This window comes from Saprolegnia parasitica, assembly GCF_000151545.1.
Source record: "Saprolegnia parasitica CBS 223.65 unplaced genomic scaffold supercont2.5, whole genome shotgun sequence".
NCBI lineage: Eukaryota > Oomycota > Saprolegniomycetes > Saprolegniales > Saprolegniaceae > Saprolegnia > Saprolegnia parasitica.
Genome location: NW_012156399.1, coordinates 687,783 through 712,362, shown reverse-complemented (window position 1 = coordinate 712,362; position 24,580 = coordinate 687,783). Strand labels below are relative to the sequence as shown.

General features: G+C 59.2%; 9 protein-coding genes across 9 annotated transcripts; 4 read left to right on the top strand and 5 right to left on the bottom strand.

The window, feature by feature from the left end:
* Positions 1-95: 95 nt before the first annotated feature.
* SPRG_02119 (hypothetical protein) lies at positions 96-2,011 on the bottom strand. Its single transcript, XM_012340670.1, has 3 exons — positions 1,907-2,011; positions 979-1,856; positions 96-926 (listed from the first exon to the last, which is right to left on the bottom strand). Exons 1-3 carry the CDS (start codon positions 1,916-1,918, stop codon positions 134-136), a joined length of 1,683 nt encoding a protein of 560 aa, XP_012196060.1. The 5' UTR covers positions 1,919-2,011; the 3' UTR covers positions 96-133.
* An 890-nt stretch (positions 2,012-2,901) lies between these two features.
* SPRG_02118 (hypothetical protein) lies at positions 2,902-3,779 on the top strand. Its single transcript, XM_012340669.1, has 2 exons — positions 2,902-3,289; positions 3,342-3,779. The coding sequence occupies exons 1-2, from the start codon at positions 2,950-2,952 to the stop codon at positions 3,719-3,721; spliced, it is 720 nt and encodes a 239-aa protein (XP_012196059.1). The 5' UTR covers positions 2,902-2,949; the 3' UTR covers positions 3,722-3,779.
* Positions 3,780-3,905: 126 nt separating this feature from the next.
* On the top strand, positions 3,906-9,370 carry SPRG_02117 (hypothetical protein; the record flags this gene model as incomplete). The annotated part of the gene is made up of 34 exons (XM_012340668.1): positions 3,906-3,994; positions 4,043-4,141; positions 4,190-4,282; positions 4,326-4,421; positions 4,472-4,573; positions 4,622-4,714; positions 4,771-4,866; positions 4,914-5,009; positions 5,063-5,173; positions 5,233-5,334; positions 5,380-5,469; positions 5,515-5,604; positions 5,650-5,745; positions 5,798-5,893; positions 5,940-6,047; positions 6,095-6,199; positions 6,251-6,343; positions 6,390-6,497; positions 6,548-6,646; positions 6,692-6,781; positions 6,834-6,932; positions 6,991-7,098; positions 7,149-7,244; positions 7,295-7,384; positions 7,434-7,532; positions 7,580-7,693; positions 7,744-7,839; positions 7,892-7,984; positions 8,031-8,135; positions 8,183-8,293; positions 8,339-8,628; positions 8,674-8,763; positions 8,814-9,068; positions 9,116-9,370. Coding segments are annotated over 33 exons (3,578 nt in total), but the record flags the coding sequence as incomplete, so codon positions are not given.
* A 14-nt stretch (positions 9,371-9,384) lies between these two features.
* SPRG_02116 (hypothetical protein) lies at positions 9,385-10,558 on the bottom strand (the record flags this gene model as incomplete). The annotated part of the gene is made up of 3 exons (XM_012340667.1): positions 9,385-9,892; positions 9,936-10,228; positions 10,274-10,558. 3 exons carry the CDS (start codon positions 10,556-10,558, stop codon positions 9,385-9,387), a joined length of 1,086 nt encoding a protein of 361 aa, XP_012196057.1.
* Positions 10,559-11,102: 544 nt separating this feature from the next.
* On the top strand, positions 11,103-12,630 carry SPRG_02115 (hypothetical protein). The gene is made up of 8 exons (XM_012340666.1): positions 11,103-11,250; positions 11,300-11,431; positions 11,478-11,655; positions 11,706-11,736; positions 11,787-11,881; positions 11,936-12,078; positions 12,134-12,359; positions 12,410-12,630. The coding sequence occupies exons 1-8, from the start codon at positions 11,108-11,110 to the stop codon at positions 12,587-12,589; spliced, it is 1,128 nt and encodes a 375-aa protein (XP_012196056.1). The 5' UTR covers positions 11,103-11,107; the 3' UTR covers positions 12,590-12,630.
* On the bottom strand, positions 12,592-16,710 carry SPRG_02114 (hypothetical protein; the record flags this gene model as incomplete). Its single annotated transcript, XM_012340665.1, has 19 exons — positions 12,592-12,795; positions 12,860-13,015; positions 13,064-13,197; positions 13,243-13,406; positions 13,454-13,555; positions 13,601-13,838; positions 13,885-14,091; positions 14,143-14,436; positions 14,498-14,619; positions 14,668-14,794; positions 14,849-15,100; positions 15,152-15,371; positions 15,419-15,617; positions 15,665-15,831; positions 15,888-16,039; positions 16,087-16,151; positions 16,214-16,319; positions 16,368-16,453; positions 16,494-16,710. The coding sequence occupies 19 exons, from the start codon at positions 16,708-16,710 to the stop codon at positions 12,639-12,641; spliced, it is 3,165 nt and encodes a 1,054-aa protein (XP_012196055.1). The 3' UTR covers positions 12,592-12,638.
* Positions 16,711-17,134: 424 nt separating this feature from the next.
* On the bottom strand, positions 17,135-17,714 carry SPRG_02113 (hypothetical protein; the record flags this gene model as incomplete). The annotated part of the gene is made up of 1 exon (XM_012340664.1): positions 17,135-17,714. The coding sequence occupies exon 1, from the start codon at positions 17,657-17,659 to the stop codon at positions 17,135-17,137; it is 525 nt and encodes a 174-aa protein (XP_012196054.1). The 5' UTR covers positions 17,660-17,714.
* A 347-nt stretch (positions 17,715-18,061) lies between these two features.
* Positions 18,062-19,568, top strand: SPRG_02112 (hypothetical protein). Its single transcript, XM_012340663.1, has 3 exons — positions 18,062-18,540; positions 18,592-19,171; positions 19,227-19,568. The coding sequence occupies exons 1-3, from the start codon at positions 18,068-18,070 to the stop codon at positions 19,527-19,529; spliced, it is 1,356 nt and encodes a 451-aa protein (XP_012196053.1). The 5' UTR covers positions 18,062-18,067; the 3' UTR covers positions 19,530-19,568.
* A 26-nt stretch (positions 19,569-19,594) lies between these two features.
* On the bottom strand, positions 19,595-24,258 carry SPRG_02111 (hypothetical protein; the record flags this gene model as incomplete). The annotated part of the gene is made up of 14 exons (XM_012340662.1): positions 19,595-20,263; positions 20,309-20,620; positions 20,667-20,898; positions 21,029-21,591; positions 21,649-21,741; positions 21,814-21,916; positions 21,973-22,124; positions 22,157-22,600; positions 22,665-22,998; positions 23,049-23,291; positions 23,346-23,464; positions 23,511-23,582; positions 23,657-23,863; positions 23,920-24,258. 14 exons carry the CDS (start codon positions 24,256-24,258, stop codon positions 19,595-19,597), a joined length of 3,882 nt encoding a protein of 1,293 aa, XP_012196052.1.
* Between the last annotated feature and the right edge of the window lie 322 nt (positions 24,259-24,580).

Here is a 24,580-nt window from a genome sequence, read left to right as displayed (position 1 = left end):
GCACCCATCCAGTAAGTGCTGATAGGTCGACTTGCCGTACGAACTCCTCCTTCTTGCTTGTACGTACATGCTATTCTCAAGATCACAAGCTAGCATGGGCAAAAAGTGGTCCTGACATTAAAGTGTGTGCAATTTATTTGGTTTGGAGGACACCGGCCGCAATGAGCTTTTCAATCTTGGCCATGACACCCGGGTTCTGCATGTGGCGCTGGGCCGCGCGCGGGTCCGTCTGGAAGTCGTTGAGCACCTGCTGCATGATCGGGTCGCGCAAAATGGCCTGGATCTCGGGGTCCGCCATGCCATGCGCCGCGCGCTCCTCGTCGTTGCCGCCGGCCTGCACCTTGCTCTGCACGCTGCGGAGACCGTCCCGGCACTCGGCGTTCGCCGGGTCAATGTCGAGGCCCTTCTGGTACGACTCCATCGCCTTGTGGTACTCCTTCATGAAAAACTGGATCGCGCCAAGGCGGCTGTAGGCCTTGACATACTTGGGGTCGAGCTCCAGCGCCTTCTCGCAGTCCGCCTTGGCGTCCGGGAACGACGTGAGCTTCGTGAGCGCGGCCGCGCGGTTGGCGTAGTAGACCGGGTTGGTCGGGTCGCGCTTGATGGCCTCCGTGTAGGCTTCGACGGCCTTGGGGAAGACACCGTTCTTGAAGTGTTCGTTGCCAAGCTCCTTGGCCTCGAGGCCCTTGACCGGGTCACGGTACGCAAGGTCCTTGGCCTTCTTGAGCTTGAGCGACGCCTCCTTGAGCTTCTTCTCGACGTCGTTCGTACGGTTCTCGACCTGCGCGCTCTCGTACGCCTGGATGGCCGCCAAGAGGTTGGCCTCCGTCTCGCCCTGCTTGATGTACGCGGTCGCAATGCGCACGTAGGCCTTGGCCACGAGCGCATAGTCGGCGCGGTTGTCACGGCCCACCTCAATGGCCTTCCTACACAGATGTGAGCTCATCGGGCATCATACGATAGGGTGAGATGACGTACTTGCACTGCGCAATGCACTCATCGTACTCCTTGAGCTCCATGCGGACGGCCGCAAGGTTCGAGAGGTACGACATGTTGGTCGGGTCCTTGGCGATCGCCTCCTCGTAGCACGTAATGGCGTCGGCAAACTGCTTCTGCTTGTAAAACGCATTGCCGCGCGCCTTGGCCTCTTCGGCCGCACGCTTCGAGACACGCGCCGCCTTCTCTTCGTCCGTCAAGTCTTCCTCGACAACGACAGGCTCGGGGACCGGCGTGGGCTTGGCAGCCGCGGGGGTCTCCTTCGGGGCCGGAGGCGCCTCGGGTTCGTCGTCGCGGTTCATCATGCCGCCAATGCCAAGCAGTTCGCCGAGGACCGTCATCATGCGCTGGTCACCCATGTACTCGTTGAGCTTCGACGGGTTCTTCTGGACTTCCTGGAGCTTGACGACAAAGTCCGGGTCGTTGAGGAGGTGGCGCACGCGCGGGTTCATCGCGAGCTTGGCAAACATGTCGGGGCCAAAGGCGCCGGCGAGGGGGTTCGTGGCGCTCGCCATGGCCTTCTCCACCTCTTCGATACCGCTCAAGCACGCCGCGTTGTTTGGCTCGTGCTTCAGACCCTCCTTGTACGCAGCAACCGCAGCGTCATAGTCCTGCAGCGAATGCAAGGCCGCGCCCTTGCGGGCATAGCCCTTGCCCCAGTCAGGCTTGACGCCAATGCAGGCTTCGGCGTCCTTCAAGGCGAGTTCGGCCTTATCGTCGCTCAAGTAGGCCGCACTGCGGTTCGAGTAGTAGACGTGGTTGCTCCCGTTGAGCGCGATAGCCTTGGTGTAGCACTCGATGGCCTCCGTGTTGTTCTTGGCCGAGAGGGCCGCATTGCCCTTGGCCTTCCACTGCTCCGCCTACGCTTGCGTCATGAGGAGGGCGCTCCTTGCGGACGGAATCCACGTACTTCGCTCGCCATGCTGCCGACAAAATCTCAAATGAACATGATGCTTCCACCGTTTGGTCACAACCTCTCGTCACCTTTTTGACCAATAAAAGCACGGTGGCCGACTTTTGGCCAATCCAGGACGCGTCTTCGTCGAAATGCAAGGGATTTGGGGAAAATTCCAGAATGTACTATCCGGAAGGTCGGCGGACGCCTCGCGTGTCACGTCCACGTTGAAGTTGCCAAATCCAAAGATCGCCCCACACGGCGACCGACCCTCCTTCCAGTCGCAACTCCCGGTTGCTCTCTCTGCGCTGCGATCAACGTTTTTGGTTCACCCTATCACGTTTTTCTTTCCTGGATCGTACTGCTCGTGCCGAGGACAAGGTGACGCCGCGTGCGTAGACCCGAGTAACGTTAGCATTACGAGGCTCAAGTGTGCGTTCGTGCTTAACAAAGGTTCACGGCGTACGCTTTATATGGGTTAGCCAACGGAAATAAGAATTTCATTCTTATTTCTTTAGGTGTAGCACCTCTATCGTACGCGTCGCAATCAAACTTTCCGAGGACATGCGCATCCCCCAAAATGGCATTGGGGCATCTCGACCATGAGAGTCTCGGATCCTCCAAGGGCACCGTGTGACGCTTTCACGAGCGGTCACTCTTTTATCATGACGCCCCAACTTATGCCTCTTCGCTTGACGTATCTAGCGCACGGGACTGGTTCGTGGCGAGGGAGACATGTACTGGAAACGCCATCAACAACAGCAACAACCTTGAACGGTGCGAGGACGCGGATGACGGAAGCTTTTTACGATTCCACTGCACACAGAGGTGCATGAGAGGAGTACAAAGCGCCGGCAATCGACGACCTCACGCCGTACCATTGACCAAGGCCATACATACAGGGCCCAAATCCATCCAAGACTCAGCGTGGCGTTCCATTATTTGAACGACAACCGCCTTGAGGGTGTTTCAAAACCCCCATTGCCGCCTTTTTTCAGCCCGCACACGTTTCGAACATCAGCAAACTCTCATTTCCAGTTTGACGGTGCGATCACAGTATGGGCTTTGTGCACACTGCCAAGCCGTGTGTCGAGGCGACGACGACGACGACGACAAAGCCGGTGACCAAGTGCCGCTTCAAGCACGGCGGCTACGTGGTCGCGGCCGGCCTTGTCGCGTGGCTCTCGTGGTCGCTCCAGGGCCTTTCGCCTGTGACGCGCCACACGATCGAGATGCCTGAGGGCGCGCATTCGGCAAACGCATCATCGCCGCCCGTCGCCGCCACCACTGTTCGGCTCAACGTCGGGGGGACGCACCTCGAGACGACGTGGGAAACGCTGCTCAAGTGCGACGACTCGCTCTTTCACGAGCTCCGCGCGACCGCGGCCTTGCCCGACGGTATCAACATCGTATAGCTTTTGAGAGGCGGGATTTGAGTCGACCGATGTAGGCTCGTTTTTTGTCGACTGGAGCGCGGCGCACATGGAGCGTGTCCTCATGTTTTTGCGGTCGGGTTACCTGAACCGACACGGCCTCGCGTGGTACGAGGACGACGAGCTCAGCCGCACCTTGCGCTTCCTGAAGATCGACCCGGAAAGCAACCGGTGCCCGTTCACGAAGGCGCTCGAGGAGCCCAAGGAGCCCAACGCGCACTTCTTGGCGGACGACTATGACGACGAGGGCGTCCCGATGGCGTCGACTCCGCACGTGTGTACGTACGGGGTGCCCGGCTGCGACGACTACTTGATGCCTGAGCCGAGCCCGCGCCCGTCACTCAAGAACCGCGCCAAGGGCAAGAAGTCCAAGGGCCACAACAAGTGGCGCTACTAGAGCCAACACAATATCTTCTGTACCAAAACGTTGTGAATGAATGTCTTTAAATTGGGTCTTTCAATTGCTTATGCCTTTGTAACTCGCAAACCAAATACAAAACCGTACGGGACTAGAAACACGCGACTTGGCGCGCCAAAACTGGTTACAGATCCACGTGGGAAAGGTCACTTTAAACTTTTGACGATGGAGCTCTTGGACGCGATCCGAGCTGGAGACGATGTGAGCGCGCTCATGAGCGCACCGAACGTCTCTCTCAACGCCCAGGACAAGGTCACGTGTCCGTATCCCATCACAAGCGATGCGAACCACCCATGATAGGATGGCAACACGGCGTTGATGCTAGCGACACAGACCAACAACGTCGCGCTCATGCAGCAGCTACTCGCGGCGGCGTGCGACGTCAACCGTCGCAACCAGGTGTGCCCTTGAGACAGCGCTAATGGGCGTAGCGCGAACTTTTGCTAGGCCGGCCAAACGGCCCTCTTCTTCGCATCGTCGGTCGAGGCTGCCGAGCTCCTCGTTAAGAAGAAGATCAACATTAACGCGCGCGACGCTCAGGTTGGCATCTATGTAGTGGCAACGCCTCATATCTCTTGTGTAGCGCAGCACCGCGGCGTTGCGGGTCATCGAGGCGGGCCACGAAGACGTGGCTATCTACCTCATCAAGTGCGGCTGCGACGTCAACGAGCGCAACAAAGTTCGACACCAAAGCCATGTACGCTTTGGTGCGATTATCCCACTGAATAGGCGCAAAAGACCATGCTCTCGGCAGCGATTGGCAAGTCGCAGCAGCGCGTCATCGATGCGCTGGCCAGAAGCGGCAAATTGGACTGGAAGGCGGCGGAACCTGTGCGTGTTCTCTTGCCACATTGTCTCAAGTGACATCATGCGACGCAGGCGCCGCTGTTGTTTGCGGCCATGACGGGCAACGTCGACGTCGCGAAGTTGCTGCTTGAGTTCAACTGCGACATGGATGCTCCAGGGCCTGATGTACGAGACCTGCGGCGAACCATTATTGTCTGGATATCGATGTTCGTTCGTACTAGGGCACGACGCCGCTCATGGCCGCGATTCAAAACGGCCATGTGGCGCTCATGATGCACTTGCTCGAGGAGGGCTGCAACGTCGACTGCCGCGACAAGGTAGAACGGATACGTCCTCGCACCGCCCTTGGACGATCGACGCGTAGGCGGGACGCTCTGCGTGGGACTACGCCCTCGAGCGTGATCCGATCTTGGCCGCGACGCTCGTCGAAGACGGCTACGACCTCCGTCGAGCTGGTCCCGTACGTGCTCGGTGTTCCAGTCGATTCCGACCGGCATTTGTTCTGCGCGCTAGAATGGCCAAACAGCGCTCGCGGTCGCGCTGGCGCACAAGGCCGACGCCGTGGTGAAGCTCGTGGTCGCCGAGATGGTGAAAGAAGGCTGGAACCTTGGTGCGCCCGATCATGTACGTACCATGTGTCGTCGTCTTCTGGCATCCAAAGGATCTCTCTCATAATATAACAGACGGGCAAGTCCGCGCTGTGGGCAGCCGTGCTGCACGGTGACACGGGCCTTATCACACTCCTCCTCGACGAGGGCTGCAGTGCGAGCGTCACGGCCAAAGACGTAACGTGACGCAGCGATGTGTGGACGCCTCCCACCGCGGATTAGGGCTCGACGCCGCTCTCGCTGGCGATACAGCACCAAAAAGATGATGTTGTCCGCTTGCTTCTCGAGTACGACGACCGCGCCAGTGACGTGGTACGGAAGACACTTCTGTCGTCTCGTCGGACGGAAGTCGCGTAGGCGCTTGTGAACGCTGTCGTGGCCGGGGACATGGCCATGCTGGACGCACTCCTCGGCTATGGTGGCGACGTGAACGCGACCGACGGCGACGTACGACGCCGTTGCCATGTGGATGGACGTTGAGATGGGCTGTAGGGCAACACGTTGCTCATGCTGGCGCTTCGGCACCGCCACGAGGCCATGACGAACGCGCTCTTGGCCAAGCAGTGCGACATCGAGCGTTGCAACGATGTACGTAGTAGCATCTTACGAGCGAGGGGACCGACGCTATGGCGTCGCATAGAGAGGCGAGAGTGCGCTGCACATGGCGTTGACGGACGACCGCTTTCTTGCGCTCCTCCTCGAGACGTCGTCGGCGAAGATCGATGAGCAGGACCAAGTACGTTCTTATTGTGCGTTGCGATGGATCTCATGGCGGCGCCTAGTCGGGCAAGACACTGCTCATGACGGCGCTCGAGGGCCACGCTACGGACGAGGTGCTTGAGCGTCTTCTCACGAAGAGCGCACCACAGACGTTGAGCGCCACGGACACGGTCCGTCTGGAGGCTTCCTGCGACCGCCGATACGATCGCACGCGTAGGAGGGCCGGACCGCGCTCTTTTGTGCCGTCGAGACGAAACGGGTCTGGGTCGCCGAGCGCCTTCTTGCGCTTTCCGTCGGCTCCAACACGCAGCTCTCGACGACGGTGCGTCATGCGAGCACTCCGACAGTATACTCTATGCTCGTGCGGGCGCAGGGAGAAACGGTGCTCATGGCTGCCGTGCGCCACGCGCCGTCGCTCGTGAAATTGCTTTTGGACCGCGGTGCAAAGGCCGACTTGGCCGATCACGTCAGTTGCTACGTGCTAGAGAAAAGTCACATACGCGTATCGGTAGGCCGGTGTGACGCCGCTGCTGTTGGCGTGTGGCATCTCGACGACGCCGTTCGACGTCGTCTCGGCGCTTGTGAAGTCCAACCGCAACGCGCAGGCGGCCACGTTCCACGTACAACGTGTCGCTACACCTCTCGGCTCATTCTTGTTGTCTGCGTGCAGGGTGGCATGACTCCGCTCATGCTCGCGATGTCACATGGGCGGAACGATGTGATGGACCTGCTACTGGAGTCAAAGGTCGACGTCACAGTGGCCGCGACGGTATTGGCTAAAGCTTTGTCCACGGCGACGACGGCGGCGGCGTAGGACGGACGGACAGCGCTCTTCTTGGCGTCGACGCCAGAGCTCGTTCAGAGGCTCGTCAACCTCGGCTGCCATGTCGACACCAAAGACGCGGTACAACAACCAACCTCTGGGATGATGGTGCGATGTCGCATCGAATGGATAGCTCGGACGCACGCCGTTTATGATGGCGTTCGACCAATCGAGCGACAAAGTTGCTTTCAAGCTTCTCGAGCTTGGCTGCAACGTCACGATCGTGAGCAAGGTACAGTGATCGACGGCTCTTCGCTTGCGTCGATAGTATTCGCATGGGACGGTTGTAGGAAGGCGTGACGGCGCTGTCCCGAGCGGTTGCCAGTGGCAGCACCGACATGGTCAAAAGGCTCCTCGACGCTGGCTGCGACATCAACGCGCGCGACCCGACGCAGCATGTACGGCCGTCGATGTCCTCGGCCAACGTGCAATCCGGACGCACATGTAGGACAATACGCCGCTGATGTTGGCGCTGCAGAAGAACCGCGCCGACACTGCGAGCTTGCTTCTCGAGCGCGGCTGCGACGCGGTGCGCAGCAACAAGGTGCGTAGCAGCAACGACAATTGACGCAAGCGCTTACCGCAAGCCGATAGCTCGGGCAATCCGCGCTCTTTTTTGCGTCGTCGGTGGAGGAGGTCGCCACGCTGCTAGAGAAGGGCTGCGCCGTCGACGACAGGGACGAGGTACATTATGTTGCAACGAGCGCGCGGTGCATCCAAGCAATTGCTGTAGGACGGGCAGTCGCCGCTCATGTACCATTTACGCTGCAACCGACCGGACGTGGCGCGTGTTTTGATGGGAAAACAATGCAACCTGCTCCATTCCAACACCGTAGGCAGGTCCGCCTTGGTGCGTTTGTTTCGACCGTGCATGGCTAGCGGGGCGAGTCGCCGCTGTGGTATGTTGTCCACGTCCTTCCCGAAGCCGGTGCTGTCGCGATGGCCACCGAGCTACTGTCCCATGGCGTTGAGAAGCACCACCGAGACAAGACGGTGCGTCATGATGATGACAGACACGCGTGCAAAGGCTGCGATACGTTTAGGGTGACACGGCGCTCTTGCATGTGCTACGGCACGGCCTCCGGGATGTCGCCGAGCTCTTGATCAAACAGGAGGCCGACGTCAAGGTCCGCAACCAGGTCGATCTATTTTACCTGCTGTTGCAACCTGCTCTCACGCGGCGTTGCGCAGGAGAACGAGTCAGCGCTGCACTTTGTGGTCGACGATGTCGCGTGGGTGCAGCGACTCATCAAGGCGGGTTGTCATCTCAACGACCAGACACATGTAGACGACTATATCGACCCGGAAGCATTCCGAATGGCACGCTTAGAACACCAAGAAAACGCCACTCATGCTGGCGCTCGAGTGCAAGAGCTCCGCGTCGGCAAAGGAGCTTTTGACGACGAAAGGCTGCGACTTGCGCCCCGCCGACACAGTAGACTGCAACGGTTTGCAATAATCGAGGTGCAACGATGATTCTAGACGGGGGCGACCGCGCTCTTCTACATCATCCGCGCCGACGCCGCCATGGCGCTGCTTACGATGATGTTTGATCACGAAATCGAGTGCGACCTCAACGCCCAGCTCCACAACGTTGACTCGCTGGCTTGTCGTTTTGAGCTTCAACGATCGTGCTAGGGCGATACGCCGCTCATGGAAGCCATCAAGACAAACAAGCCAGACATTGCAGAGCTGCTTTTGCGCCACCGCTGCGACGTGGCGCTGCTCAATAACGAGCGCGCCTCGGCGCTCGATATGCTCGACGCGTCGACGTCGGAGGCGATGCAGAAGCTGCGCGGCTCCCTCGAAACCACCGACCTGTTCTTTGGCGACACGTTCGAGCTCCACGTGCAGCAGACGGATGGGGACGTTCCCCTTGGCTTTCTTCCGTGGCGCAAGGGCGCCCTCGTGACCGACGTCTCCAAGCCGTACGACGCCTCGACTTTCAATGCAGATTGCATGGTGCGTACTAGGGATGTGCAGTACGTCCTCGTGGTGCCAGGCCCCGAGATGCTGGAAAACAACAACACGCGCGACGCGTTCATTCCGGCGCGCTTCCTCATGTCGACCAACGAGTTGCATCGTGAAAGAAGATCTTAGTCCATTTTTGTAGCAAGCCGCACAGCTCGGATGTGGTCGCCAAGGAAAAAAGACCGTGCTCAAGTACGGACACCCGTTCGTGCTCCAAGTGGCGCCGGAAACGTCAGCGATTTGCTTTCCGACGAGCCAGCACCTGTACTCGCTCAACGCCAAGACGCCGGGCAGCAACCATGTGCTCAGCCTCCAGCCGCGCTTCCGCGACTCATCGGCCAAAGTGCTTTCGAAAGGCGAGATGCACGTGGCGCTGACCAAGGATGGCCAAAAGAACGTACGCCTATCCTTTTGCGATAGTCCAATGACTGGATCATTTCGTAGCCTGTCCGCAACGCAGACGGCAACATTGTGGTCCACGTCGCCGACGCCAACCGTCTGCGCACGTCGCTCAACACGGACTGGGTGACGCTGCCGGCGGTGACGCGCGCCGACGGCGTAGTCGCGAGCCCCGTCTGCTGCGACATTGCCGCCGGCGTCCTCGGGCTCAACGGCTTGCTCGACCGCCGCAACGCCAAGTCGGTGCACTTTTCGATCCACAAGATTGACATGTAACGTTACATACATTCACATGATTGCATATACGTGGCAGCCTACGGGTGCAGCAACGGCAAGAATTCGTGCAGCGCGAGGGATCCGGTGCCCGTCTTATCGTACGCACTCAGAAGGCGCACGAGCGCCTCTCGGGGCGGTATGTGCAGCTGCCGCCGCGCGAGCGCAAGCTCCAACGAGTGGACGGTGATCGCATGCGCTTGCGGATCGCAGAGCGAGACAAAGAGGGCGCGCGCCGTCTTGCCGTCAGCGACAAGGTCCGCGACCAAGGGCAAGCGTATCGCATCGACGTCGTCCAGCGCAATTGTGTGCTGGACCTCGTCACGAGTCGCAGGCGTGGGCGTGGGCGGCTGGAGGCGCGGAGGCCAGAAGTCGCCTTTCGGTGCCTCGTCTGGGAGGGTATCGACGAGCCGGCAAAATTCGGCGAGAGAGAGCAAGCCGTGCCGGCTAGGACAGTGCGCTGCAATCGAGTCCAGCTCTGGCTTGGCGAGAAGAATCCCCATGGAGGCCAAGCCGTCGTGGAGCTCGTCGATGGTAAGGGCGCCGAATCTAGCAGCAGACTCTCAGAGTCGAGCCGAGGCGGCGCACATACCGGTCTTTGTCCAGGTGCAGGTACAGCTGACGCAACGACGTGCTTTTTTCGTAGAGCTTGGTGCGGAGACGGGCCATGGCGCGCTCGTGGCGCCAGCGCTCGAGCTCTGCGAGGTCGTCGGCCGACGGACATGCGAGCACTTGAGCCTGCGCAGCGTGCGCTGTCGAGACGGGCGCATCAGAGAGGTGGCGAAACCGCAGAAAACTCGTGTAATTGACGTGGCCACGACCGCTACGGTCGTACTTGAGTAGTAGCCGGGCCACGGTCACGGGCTCGGTTGGCATGTTGAGCCGCTAGCATACATCCCATTACGTCGCTGTGTTTACGAGCGAGCATACGTCGAGGGCGCGCTGAAAGTCCTCGTAGCTGAGAAAGCCGGTCCCTTGCCGGTCCATGGCCAAGAAGCGGCGCCGATCGTCGCCGTCGTGTGCGAGTCGGTGCGCGAGACGCTGCTCGAGCTGCGTTACGTCGTCCGCAGCCTCGTGGCAGGTAGCGCGGAGCGGCTCGAGGGCGACGCGCGCCTTTGCTAAGAGCACGCTGGCGCCAGGCGTGTCAAAGCCCACGCTTGACTGCGCTTCGTGGACAAAGCTGCTGAAGAGCTCCACAAACGCGTCCCGGGACATGCAAATGAACGTAAAACAATATAACGCCTTTCAACACCACCAACGTAAAAGGACCCCATCCGGCGTAAAACCTATTTAACGTCATTTGTGACCAGCACTGTATTGACGTTTTATGCGTGCACACGTCAAACTGGTTGCGGGCCGTGCAGGACGTGTTATCTCTACCTATGGATCGCATAGAGCACAACGTGATGACGCGCCTTGGTTCAGTGTTGCTTCTCGCGCGTCATTGACGGCGCCAACCCACGCAAACGTGCTGGTTTTCTACTGGCAATGATTGCCGCACCGCAGAGACCTATCGCCTTTGGACGACACGAAGCGGACGTACTGGGTGCTATCTGTACGCAGTGCACTAGTAGCGCTCCAAGTCCCTCCACCACGCGCCGGACCAACGGTCTTCGGACGGTCATCCTGCCACGGGCTGCAGCCTCGTGCTGCCACGTGTGGTCTCTGGATTGTTTTCAAAACATAAATAAAGCATATGAATATACCGTGTAGCGCCAATATTTTTATGATAGCCAATCCGAGGCCACAAGTCATTTTACTGCAATGTGGTCGCTTCTCGGCGCCGTCTCCGCAACCGGCTACGTCGCCGTCGCCGTGCTCATCGAGAAGGTCAAGACTAAGCTGCCGGCTAAGCTCACGGGCAAGGACCTCTGCAAGCGCGGAACGCCCGCGGGCGACGTGCCCATGTACGTAGTACATGACTATGCCTACCACGATCGTCTCATGCGACGCTAGCCCCGAGGCGCTGGGCATTGTCTCTGGGTCGGTCTTTGTGCTCCTCGCGACGCTGCTCACGTTCTTCATCGAGACGCACCAGTCGAGCATGCGCTGGGGCATCGCCTCGATCACGGCCATGATCGTGCTCGGGTACCTTGCATACGTCTCGTACATCGCGTCACGCAGTCATGATTAGCTTTTGGGACGATCTGCATGATCTCAAGTGGCGCCATAAGCTGCTCTTTCCGCCGCTAGCAACGATTCCCGTGTTGTTGCACTACTCTGGCCTCACGGCCGTCGTCATTCCCAAGCCTCTTCGCGGCCTCATCGCCGAGTCGAGTCCGCTCCACGACCTCCTCTCCCTTCTCTTCGAGGTAAGAGTTGTCCAGTCGCGTGCGCTCTCTCTACCTCTTGTGGATCGTAGGTCTCGGCGCAGGGCGAACTCATCGACTTGGGTCCGTGCACACGTCGCTGCGGTCGCAGGCGCTCAGATATCGATGTGTAGGCTGGATCTACTACGTTTACATGGGCATGATGGCAGTCTTCTGCACGAACGCGATCAACATTTACGCCGGCATCAACGGCCTCGAAGCGGGCCAGGTCCGTCTGCTACACGACATCAACATCCACGAAAGGACTAAGTCCTCTACCTAGTCGTTTGTGATTGGGCTGGCGGTCGTGATTCAAAATGTGATCCAGATCTACCGCGGCCACGACGGCGACCAGTACCACTATTTCTCGCTGGTGTTGATGCTGCCGTTCCTGGCCACGACACTCGGTCTGCTGTACCACAACTGGTTCGCCTTGCTTTTACATGGTCGAAAGCGTATTTACAAAAGGGGTTCGTCGTAGGTACCCGTCGCGGGTGTTTGTGGGAGACACCTTTTGCTACTACGCCGGCATGACGTTTGCCGTTGCGGGCATACTGGGGCACTTTTCCAAGACCTTGCTGCTTTTTTTCGCGCCCCAGATTCTCAATTTCATCTACTCGATGCCGCAGCTCTTCAAGCTCGTACCGTGCCCGCGTCATCGGCTTCCAAAATTCAACGCCGCGACCGGCAACCTCGAGCCGTCGACGGTTCGTGCTGTCCATTTCCATCGACTCGCACGACGTGCTGCTGCATGTAGATCACGCCCGAGTCGACGCGGAGCAACTACACAGTGCTCAACCTCTTCCTCGTCGTCTTTGGCCCGATGCCCGAGCGCAAATTGGTGGTCCTCCTCCTCCTCTTCCAAGTGTTCTGCTGCGCGCTCGCCTTTGGCATTCGGTATGGCCTCAGCAGCCTCTTTTACGACGCCGTGCACTAAGTGTTTGGAGAGACGTTTTTGCGAGAAAATACATGCACCGGGTGCTTCTCTACGGATCGTCGCGGAGCTTTTCATAGGCGGCAAACGAGACAGTCGCGGCCGGCAAGAGGCGCAGCAGGTTGGGCACGAGGCCGCGGTAAAAGCCGCCGACGCGCCATGGCGTCTCGCGCGCCGTGTCCTTGATGCAGTGCCACGTCGACGCGTACCTAGATTGTTATATTCGGTTGGATGATTCGAGAGTCGGTGTGTTGTCGTAAGTAGTAGTCGTACGTGGGAAACGAGTGGCCGGGCAGCCAGTCCCCCTGCACTTGGAGCTTGCGGCGAATGACGTCGTAGGGAAAGGTCGAGAGCTGCGCGCCAAGCGATGCAACCACCGCGCACCCGATTTGCCCCGGCAGCGTCGACCGTGAGACGTCCGACGTAAAGCTATCTCAAGAATGTAGAAAAACATAAGCCCAAACAAGGAGCTTGTACCCGTCGTCGCCGCCGAGAAGCATGGCCGGGCGGAAGAACTCGTAGAGCGCATAGTTGAGCCCAATGTAGACGAACGACCCGATCGTCGAGATGCCAAAGCCGCGGTACAAGGAGGCCACGCCGTCCGTGTGCACCTGCCCACATCGATATGTTCGACCGATTGATGCATGACGTCGTACCATGCTGCGGAGGCAGTCGATGGACGTGGCGTACGTCTTCATGGGCGAGATGGCCTGCTGGAGCGCAAGGCGGCCGCGAAGGACATCGAGCGGGTACACGATACTGTTGACCGTGATACCGGCGCAGCCGCCCGCGACGACATTCTTGACTTCGGAGCGCAAACCTATGTCGTCCATGGTATCTTATACGGAGGAGAGAGAGATGCCGCACCGAGATGCTCGAATTGCTGGCGGTACAGGTCGCAAAAGGCCAGCTTGAGCGGGAACGACGGAAAGATCTTGACGCAGTGGACGAGGTTGCCCGCAAACAAGCCTACGCTGCATGTTGCGAAACCATCCTCTTTCCAATACGCTTTACTTTGGAGGCCCGCCGTCGACACCATGCGCGCCCAGCTCTGGCCAAGGCCCAGCTGTGACGGGTACAAGCGCACCTGTCGGAAGAGCTTCAATCGCTCGAGCGGCGCCGTCACCGTGCGTGCGCAGATGCCCGCGAGAATCGCAGCGCTCACGTAGCCAATCGACGAGGTCGTGCGGAAGGGCACGGGGCCGTCGGGGGCCGATGACGTTGTCAAGTTGGGTCGGCGCCGAATCGCCGTCTATCGAGAGCATCATAGAAAGCACAGAGAAGACAGGGCATCATACCTCGAACGACGTTTGCTTCCAGAGCCGTTCGACGACGCCCAGATCGCGATGGAGCGACTGGAGTACATCGCGCGCGGCTGTCGAGAGCGTTGTCGGAGCCTCGATCCAGCGGCGGCAGAGATGGACGCAGTCAGTATAGTTGACGGCCGAGGTCGTGTTGAAGACTGCTGCTGTCCACTCGTCGTCGTGCAGGTGTGCAGTGGCCGCCTACACATGGTGTGTGGTTAGGGGAGGAGAAGGGTAGCCAGCAAGGGGTACGCGCAAGAGGGCTTGTGCCAGAAGCGGGTTGCCGCGTGCGCCGCTGTACGCTTCGAGGCACATGTGGAAGTTGGCAAACTGCGAAAAGTTGGCCACGTCCTCGGTGCCAGGAAACAAGACCGACGCAGCGGTCTCGAGCGCCGGCGTGTCGCGTGCGGCGGGCCCGAAAAGGTCGAGAAAATCCTTTTTTGTCAAGAGCGCGCCATCCGACGTATGGACGCTGGCGGCGTCGTTGAAGACGCGATGCAGCGCCGACGACCCGCTCTGACTGATGGTAAGTAGCGCCGCGCGGTCCTAGCGTGGGCCATCCCAAAATGAGACACTGCCAAAATGACAAAAAGAGACGTGTCGGTACCATGCACCACACTTTGCAGTCGTCGAGGGCCGTGACCGTGGCCCCCCGTCGGCTGTTGTACAAGAGCGCCGCTTCGCCAAACGAGTCGTTCGGGCCGAGCACGCGATCCAGCACCGGCGTCTCTGTGCATTTTTTTTGAGTTGGAGGTGCAAAAAAAGATGCAACACAACCTTGGTCTGGCTTGGTGCGCGTCAACGCACACGAGCCCTTCTCAATGACATAAATGTAGTCGCCGCAGTCGCCTTGCTGGATGATGGTCGTGCCTTTGGCGAACCGCAGCGGAAAGCATTGCCGCACCTAGCCCCTTCCATCAATATCAAGTTGATATTTCTATCAAGGAGATGAACAAACCGCTGCGGCGTGCGCCTGCGCGTTGAGGTCCGCAAACAGTGGGTGCGTCCCGAGCGCGCTGAGCAGAAATTGACGCTCGCTGAGCGATTTTTGCGCCGTGGGATGCGACGACACGATGGCCGAGAACGCGTCTTGGTCCAGCGCATACGTCACCACGTCGCTTTGGCACTTGACCGTCGCGCGACGGGGCGTACGGTACATGAGCGCCGAGTCGCCAAACGTGTTGCCAGGTCCGTTGGTGGCGACAAGGATCTACACAAGATGCGATTTCGCTCCTTTTTCAAACGTCTGGCGGAGTATTACCTGCTCATTGGCTTTGGTTGACGGCTGGCTAAACGACCGACTCATATTGCGACGGAGGAGGACGCTGCTTGGGGTCGCGTCGTGATTGCTCTCGGTCGGCGGCGGCGTCTGGTGCCGGAACGTCGCATAGTCGACGTACACGTCGCACTCGCCTTGCTCGATGACGTGGAAAAAGTCGCCGCTGCTGCCTTGGTAAAAAACCACTTGGCCCTTGGCGTACCTAGTGCATTCAAATTGATGGAGTGGCTCGGCGTAGGCTCGGCGTACGCTTGACGCCGGAAGCGACTCGCAATCGCTCGGAGCTCCGACTCGGAGAACGAGTGGAAGAGCGAGTGCCGCTTGAGCGCTCGGACGATCTTGACGATGGCGTCTGGCGGCGGCGGCAGGTGCGTGTTGGCCGCTTCGATCGCCGCCGTCGTCGCCGCAACGTCTTCGCGCAGCGAGATCTGCGGCAGCCATGCCGCGTCTACGCATAGAACCTGTCAGGGACGCGCCCATGGCATCGCATCAGACTCTGCAGCTTCATGTAGTCGCTCGTGGCGCTAAAGTGCTTGGGGACGTAGGAATTAGCGGCGGGATACGGCAAGAGAAGCCCGAGGTGCTGGTAGAACGCAGCGACGAGCTGCGAGCAAAACACGCTCTGGGGTGTCGCGCGCGAGCTCTGGTTTTCAAAAATGGAGCTACCATCCATCATCGTTCGGTTGGCCGGTGCACTCAAAGAGGAGAAGGCGAGTACCGTTCCGTGTGGTCGAGTGTCTCGACGAGCGCCGAGTGCTCTTCGCGCAGCCGCGTCAACGCCGTGCGCAGTGAGTTGCGCTCAAACGACGTCATGTTGGCCCGGCGCGCGAGATCTTCTTCAAGCTGCTCGATCTGCCGGCGTCGTTCGACCTACGAACGAAGCATGAGCGAGCATCGGACCAAGACGAGACTGCTACCATGTCGTGGTACAGCTTTTCGCGCTCAACCCGCGCAGGCACGAGCGTCTGCGCGTTAAAGATCACTGGCCAAAAGGTTAGAGTGCAACCTCAAAAGGCAAACTCAAAAGGCAAACTCAACACATACCGTGGACGCGCTTTTCGTACGGGACGTCGAGGATGCTGTTGATAAACTCGGTGGCGCGCTGGCGAAACTCGGGCGTGCGATGCACCTCGAGCTTCTGGATGCGCACCTGGTGATGGCAGTGTGAGCTTATCGTAGATTCAATGGAAGCGTCGACCTCGTACGACCGGCTGTGGCGGATGCGGTCGATGAGCGGGCGCAGCTTGACGCCGGCGAGCGACGCCTCCATGAACATAAGTTCGCCTACGAGCGGTGAGCCATGCACGGACACGAGCGCAGGTACCGGCGTCGGTCTTGTAGATGACGCCGTTGTGGTCCCAGCGCGTTTGGCCAAAGATCTTGGCGCCTTCACAGAGGATCATGCCGTACGCGTTCATGAGGTGGCACTTGCGGTCAAAGAGCACAACGTCGCCCGTGTCCAGATCGAGCTTGGCCAGCAGCGCCGCCAGCTCGGGCTCCGATAGCTCCGGCGCCTTCGGCGGCGTCGTCTCGGCGGTCATGTCGCCTGTCTGGAGCCAAACAAAATCCAGTGGACCGAGTACGGGGACCTACCCGTTTTGTCACACCGCCTGATTGCGTCATCGGCGATGATGGAGCGTTTTGAATATCTCATCGTCGACAATATAGTCCATAACTCCATAAGACTATCGAAGCTTTGAAAGTACTAACAAAATGCTCGTTGCTATTAGTAGACTCGTCGACTTGGCAATCGTCTTGCCACCGGACCACGGACGTCCCACCGGCAACTGTCGACGTGATGCGTTGGCGAGGGGTCGTGGGCCAAAGCAAGTCAGTCCCTCGCGCCACGCTGAAGTGTTGGCTAGCCTTCGAGTCGAGGATGCGTCCTTTGATTTATGAACCGTTGAGCTACAACATATCAGTATATAACCATTTAACACTATCAAATGTAGAGATTTCGATGCATCAACAACCGGGCGCTGTCGAGAGCTCGTGCGCTGCCGACAGCTGCGCGAGCATGCTTTCTTCCCAGAGGCACCACTGTTCTTGCTGGTACTGGAGCACTTGGCGGGTATGGGCTTGCTGCAGAAAAAGGCCTCCAAGGACGCACGTCGTGAGCACAAGGGCGGCTTCGACGGCGGTATCCAGCGGCGCGTAGACGGGCACGACGCCCAAAGCCCACGTCGTGAGGACGAGCGGGACGTACTCGAGGAAGAGTGCGCGGGAGGCAGACCGCTTGCGCAGCGCGAGGGCCCACCGCTTCGCGAGGGCGACACGCTGAATACGGAGCGGGCTCGTCACGTCCTTGGGCGAGACGGCGGAAGCGTCAATCGTGTACCACTGCTGCGCTTCGAAAAGCGCTTGCAAAAGCGCGTCGAGGGGCGCGAGCACGAGCAAGAGGAAGAGGATCCAGTAGACGACGAGGCGCCAGTGCAGAGATTCGCCTTGCATCGGGCACGAATGAGACTGATGCGGGCTTTCTAAAAGCATCGCAGAAACAAGCTGTCACCCAAATGCTGTCCTACAGTGCTCGTGTGGCCCGTGGATGTGTCCCAGCGCAGGAGGTGGCTTCGGATCAGACCTCGGGCAGTGCAGCAGACACGCGCCAGGCCCACCATAGTGACTCTAACGGAGGCCAAGCATGATGGGTCATGGCGCAATGGGCCGGTATGAGCCATAGCCCGAGACCAGAAGCAAGAGCTCCGATACATATACATACGATGGATGGCCCTTGGCTAATATTGGATCGGCGTGCGAGCCGTGTGTTGTGCCACGTATTTTCAAAAGCCAGTGTCGACGGCGCCTCGTGATTGGTAGATAATTTTCAAACACTCGTTGCGGATTGGCTGTTGGTACGCGAGGCCACGACGCGTGATTGGCTCTCTTGGAAATTGGAAGATGCACAGCCCGACGAGGAGCGAGCAGGAGGCGCTGTACGACGACGCCATGTCGCCGACGTCGTCCTTGGCGCATGGCGAGTACCTCATGGACGACGATGTCAACTTTGACGATGAGGATGAGGATGTCCCTGCCCATGGCACGTCGTCGCCGACGGCGCTGGGCAGCGAGCTCTCGTGGCTGCGCCGGCTCGAGAAGGAGATGGACGAGAAGCTCGTGCTGGAAGCCAACAAGGTCAACGAGAGCCTCCAGCAGCGAAGGGCCGAGGACGAAGAGATGCAAAGGTCGTTGGCGACCTTCACGACGACCGCGCGGCTGTCGTCGGCGTCGGCGCTCACGCAGTCGGCCGCGTCGAGCTCGGGGACGACCGCCGAATCCAAAGACGCGCCAATGGACGAGTGGAAGGAAGCGTATACAGCCGATGGAAAGAAGTACTACTACAACCGCCGAACGCGCGAGTCGTCATGGACATGGTACTCCTTGCCTCTTTCTTATCCTGACCATCTGCAACCCATGGAGCGTAGCCCCGACGACGCGATCCTTGTCAAGACCGCGCCTCGCATCGTCACGCCCATCATGTCCTACGAGGCGAAACCCGAGGCAGACGAGAGCGTTGGTGATGAAGCGACGGCCGACCCAAACGCGTCGTTCTTGAGCACCAAGAACTGCATGTACTGCATGTTTTGCGGCCAGTCGACGCCGGCGTGGAAGCTGCTCTCGCACATGCAGACCTGCGCCGTGCTCTCGCACCACAAGAGCGGGCAGACTGCCGTCTTCAAGGAGGCGATCGACATCGTGAACGAGCTCTTCCCCAAGCCAGGTACCGACGCGGCGACGCAAACCAATGCCGATCGGTCGGCGCAGTATGCGGCGACGATTTCGACCGCCGACGCCGAGCAGATCAAAGCGCAGCTCGTCTTGCTCAAGCAGCGCCGACGTCGGCAGTCGCTGCTTCGTCACGAGACCAACGACGACGACAACACGGTGGCGCCAACCACCGACCACGACCACACAGTGACGAAGCTCAGGCGCTACGCGGAGCCGCCGCCGACGCGCCAGAATCTGACCGAGCAGTGCCGATTCTGCAACCGCACGTTCGCCGAGGTGCACATCGATGCCATGGCAACCATGTATATATGTATATGGACATGCTGCGTAGGGTCGACTGGCCAAGCACGAAGCCTGCTGCCAGCGCGTCTTTGGCGGCGAGAACGCATGGAACCACACGATAGCGCCGCCCTCCGTCGTGCGCCGGGCGTCCGAGAAGGACAAGCCCAAGCCGCGCAAGCCCAAGCACGGTCCGTCGGGCTCGTATCAGGACTACCAGTCGACGTTCGTGTCGTGTCCAAGCTGCCAGCGCAAATTTGCGCCGTCGGGCGCGCAGCAGCACATTGACATTTGCAAAAGTGTCGAAAACAAGCCCAAAAAGTGGGCGAAACCAGGCTTTGCGGTCGCCGGCTAAGCACGAATATCAACTTGATACAACGTCCGTTTAAAGAGATGACTGTGTCGAGAGGCATGCAAGACTTAGGGACGCAAGCCAGCTTGCGCCTTCTCTCGGATCTCCTTGCGGATCTTGGGGTAGTCGGGAAACTTGTCGAGGACCTTCTGGCTCACGTCGATCGCTTCGACGTACCGCTTGGCCTTGAGGTAGTTGAACGCGAGCTTGAACCCAATGGGTGCGGACGCTTCGCCGCCACACTTCCACGCTTCCCCGTAGCAGTCGGCCGCGTCCTGGTACGACTGCTCCTTCTCCATGATGAGGCCGAGGAGCTCCCACGCTTTCCCCGAACTCTTGTTGTGCAAAAGGGCTTTCTTGCAGAGCTCTTGGGCAAGGTCGTACTTGGAGCGCGAGACGTAGATGTCGGCGAGGAGGATGTAGCTGCGCTCAAACTCGTCGGCGAGCGTCGGGTCGTAGTTCATTTTCGCGATGCGCTTGAGCTGGTTGCGCGCCTTCGGCTGCTGCTTGGCGAGCATGTAGGCGGTCGCGAGGCCCAAGAGCGCGGCCACGCTCTCCTTCTCTTGCTCGAGGATCTCGAGGAAGACGGCGATGGCCTTCTCGATCGTGGGCTTGGTCTTGTTGGCGAGGACGGCGTAGGCTTCGAGCACGCGCAACTTGAGTGTTTTCTCGTACGGGAGTTCGTCCAAGAGCGCGTTCGCGATGCGAATATTCTCGGTTTGCTCCTTGGACGAGTCCTACGCGACACACAAATTATGTTCAAAAAGTTTAGCAAAGAGTACTACGTCGGGCGTGTCCCAGATGTTTTCGTTGTCCGGATTGAGGTAAATCTCAATCATGTTGATGAGCGCGTGGCTGCCCCATTCAGGGTCCTTGCGCGCGAGGTTGAATGCGGCGACTGCGTCGTGGATGTTGTTTTGGTACCGGTTGTAGAGCCCTTTGCAAAAATGCAGCCCGGCCGAGTGCGCGACGCGCGGCCCCGACCGCTCGGCGAGCTTGAGGAAGCGTGGCACGCGCTCGAGCTTGCCGGCATGCCGCAGCATCGTGATGAAGCGGCTGAGTACGGCAAAGTTGTCGGCCTTGGCTTCGAGCAGCTAGTACAATGATGGTTCAACATGCATGGGTTGTCGACATTGGTACGTTTTGAAAGTGGAAAATCGCCGACTCGTTGTCGTCCTTCTGCAGCATGATGTCGGCCAGCATCATGGCCGCTTCTTCATGGGACGGGTTGAGTCGAAGCAGCGTCGTGCACTTTGCTTGGCACTGCTCGGTGTTTTGCATTTGGTTGTAAATGCGCGCGAGGCACAGAATCGACTCTTCGTGGGACTCGTCGGCCCGCAGCGCCATCGTGCAGTACTTGAGCACATTGTCCCTACGCGATCGATAAATTCTTCGTTCCATACATTGATAAATTGATAATATTTAGATAGATAGATAGATAGATAGATAGATAGATAGATAGATAGATAGATAGATAGATAGATAGATAGATAGATAGATACCAGTCTTTCATGGTGTTGTACACGACCGCGAGCTTGTAGTTGGTCGTCGCGAGCGCGGTCGTGTGGCGAGGCAGCTCGTCCGGCCGCTCGTCGCGGAGTTTATCGAGCACGTTCTTTTGCAAATTGGCCACCAAGAGCAAGCTGTCGATTTCGGCCGGCGTGTTGCCCAAGCCGTTGTGGATGCGCGGCAAGATGAGCTGGAGCTCAATCATCTCGAGCATCTCCTTGACGTCGCCGTGCGCACCTTTCGACGGTGCCGACTGAATGAGGCGCAGCGCCTGGTCGTACTGGTGCAGCCGCGCATGGAGGTTGGCGAGGTCGGTTCGGAGCGGCGTCTGGTCGGGCGCCGACTTGAGCGCCGACTCGTAGTACTCGATCGCCGTCATGTAGTCGTGCTTCTTGACGAGGATGTGGCCAATGCGGCTCGCGAGCGACGCATCCGTTGGCGTCAGCACGAGCGCACTGCGGTACGACTCGATCGCGTCGTCGAGCTGCTGGATGCGAAGGTAGGCTTCGGCCATCCGAATGTGCGACTCGACCGACGGACTCAGTTTGACGAGCTCCTAATCGTACCATAGTATAGGTTAATGTGCGTTGCGTGGAAGGCGCGTGGTGGGGACCTTGTAGCACTGGGCGTAGAGGCGCTTTTCCTTCCGGTGCTGGAGGTAAATGTCGGCCTTGATCATCTGCGCCTTGATAAAGGCCGGCGACTCCTACTCGTTGATGCGAGCAACACACCATCAAAGAGGCGAACGACATGATCAAAGACGCGACCGAGGTCGTACCTGGGGTATGCCGTTGAGCATGATGATCGCATTGTCAAAGTCGCCGCGCTTGATCGCGAGCTCGCTATTGGCGACGAGGACGCGGACTTCTTGGGTCGTGCCTCTACAGCAGGAGAAACCGAGTGCCGTGGTCAATCAGCATTCAAAGGGACGTCGTACTTGAAGACGTCGAGGGCTTCCTTGACGAGTCGCGTGGCTTCGCCCACGTTGTTGAGCTGCGCGTGCACGGACGCGAGCTGAATGTAAATGCACGACTTGTCAAAGAGGGACATTTCAGCGGCCGCGGCCGTCACTTGCTTTTTGCGGGTGCACTCGACGCTGTCTTCATGGCAGTTTGCAGCACGCCAAGCGCGTCCTTGAGGTTGCCTTCGTTCTCGAGGAGCTTGGCCTTGATGATGTGGAACGACGGCGTCTGCCGCACGGAAAAGTCGTGACTCAGCGCAATGTCGAGGCTCGACGCCGCCGCTTTAAAGTGCTCGCGCTCGAGACTCACGCGCGCCTCGAGCAAGTGCGCGCCGGCATGCGACGGGTGCATCTTGAGCAGCGACCGGCAAATCCGGAACGCGTCGTCAAACTCGTTGGCTGCGAACTTGGCGTTCGCGAGCACAAATTGGATCTCCAAAAAGCCCGGTGATTTCGCGACGATCTTGTCGAGGATCGAAATGCCCCGCGCCGCCATGGCTTTGCCGTCGTCGACGCCGTCGAGCTTGATGAATTCCATCGCGATTTCCACGAGAAAGTGCGGGTTGAGCGCCGCCATGATGTCGTATGTCGAGAGGTCTCCGGTCTACCATCATCTGTGCTTGTCTCTCTTTCTATTGTGGACAAGTTGTCGTCGTTCTTCTTCGTACCTGCATGGCCTCTTTGAGCTTGTCCATGTGCAGCTGGGCGGCTTTTTGGAGAAATTTCACTTGCTTTTGCCGGTCTTTGTCCTTGTGCCAGCTCAGCATGGCTTGGAGCATGACAAAATCGGCGCTCGCACCCATGGACTCTTGGATGACGCTGAGAAACTCCATCTGCTGCGCAGCGTCGTCGATGAGCCCCATCTTGATCTGGCAGTAGATGAGGCCGTGGAGCGCCGCTTCGTTCGACTCGTCGAGCTTGAGCGCGTCTTTGTACGAGTCGACGGCTTCGTGGAAATCGCCCATGAGCGCGCGCTGGTACCCGCGCTCCGCATGGTAGACGCTACTCTCTCGTCATCGAATGCGATTGTTAGCCGAGTTAAGACAACATACCCAGTCTCGGGCGAGAGCTTGATGGCTTGCTCGACGAGCGCGAGGTTGCAAGACAGCACTTCGTGGTTCTTGTCGGCGATCCGCGCAATGCACTTGGAGATGTCGTAGTACAAGGCCGGGTTCGACGCTTCGGTCGCGTGGAGTGCTTTGACGAGCTCCCGAATGCGCGCCGCCGCCTCCTTGGGCTTGCCTTCGCGCGTCAAGAGGTAAAAGATGAAGAGCCGAAGCGCCTCAATGTCGTTCCTACGTCGAGCGATTGCGATGTGAAGGTCCTATGTACATCATGGCAGAATGTACGCGCTCGTGGTCAGCGCCCGCTCGGCGCTGTCGACGCACTGGTCCCACTCGCCCATCTTGAAGAGCACGAGCGCCTTCTCGCTCAGCGCGTGCTTGAGCCACGTGTACTTGACAATGATCTAGACCGCCTCCTAAATAGGATTGTAGGCAGCGTGCCAGTGTCACCTCGTCGTAGCACTCGAGCGCCTTGGCGTGGTTCTTCTTAAAGTCGTGGTACTTGGCGACGCCGAGGAGCTGCTCCGGGTCGTTGGCCCTACACAGAGGATCACGCTACTATTAGCACGTGTGTCATGTGGCTCGTACGCCTTGACTTTGGCCTCTTCGAAAAGCTGGATGCTGTTTTCGCGGTACTCGATGTCGCGCTTCGTCTTGGGCTCGGTCGTAAGGTCGACCCAGCCGCGGAGGATCGCCGCACGGATCTGCAGCGGCGTCTCGGGGCTAATGCGCCCGCCCATGAGGTTTTCGAGGACCTTGCGCGCTTTCGCCGTCTCTTTGGTGTGCCAGAAAAAGTTGGCGCACTACTCGTCGAGACGCGCCATGATGATGATGGAGAGGTCGCGGCGCGCGTGCGTACCAGGAGCTGGCTCGCGTCGGTCGCGTTCTCCTCGGCAATGACGACTTGCAGCTCGAGCTGCGCAATCTCGTCGTGGTCGACGTGCTTGCACTTGTTGTGCGTGTAGATGAGCGCATGCACGCACGGGAGCTCGACCTCCTTCTTGGATTTCAAGCCCTCGAGCTCGCGGATCGCCGACGAGTAGCTGCCCTCCATGATGATGCCAAACGACCGCCAAAACAAGATGGTTGGGTCGCTCCCCTTCTTGTCGAGGATGCTCTCACAGAGCCGCTGCACGTGGTCGTACCATCCCTTCCGCACATAGTAGTTGATGAGGACGCGTGGGTCGCCGCTGCTCATGCTTGCGTTTCGATTGCAATGTGGATCTTGCGGATCTGCCAGCGAAGCGTCGCCGGCCATCTTCGCACGACGTTTCGCCTGTCCTTAAAAGTCTATGCTTGCCTCGCTACTGCTCTCCAGCCCGGCGTCGATCCTGCAGGCTCGTTCTACTGCTCCGCCGCCTGCCACCATGGGCCTCCTTGGGCCACCTCCTACTGCCTGCCTTCCAGCGCCTCCTGCACAGTGCCCTGCAGCGCGCTGCCTCAAGGCCATTGGTTGAAATGATGCGTCCATTGACCAATTGGAGGCGCGAATGACGTCGCTACAAAAACCAAGTGTGCCA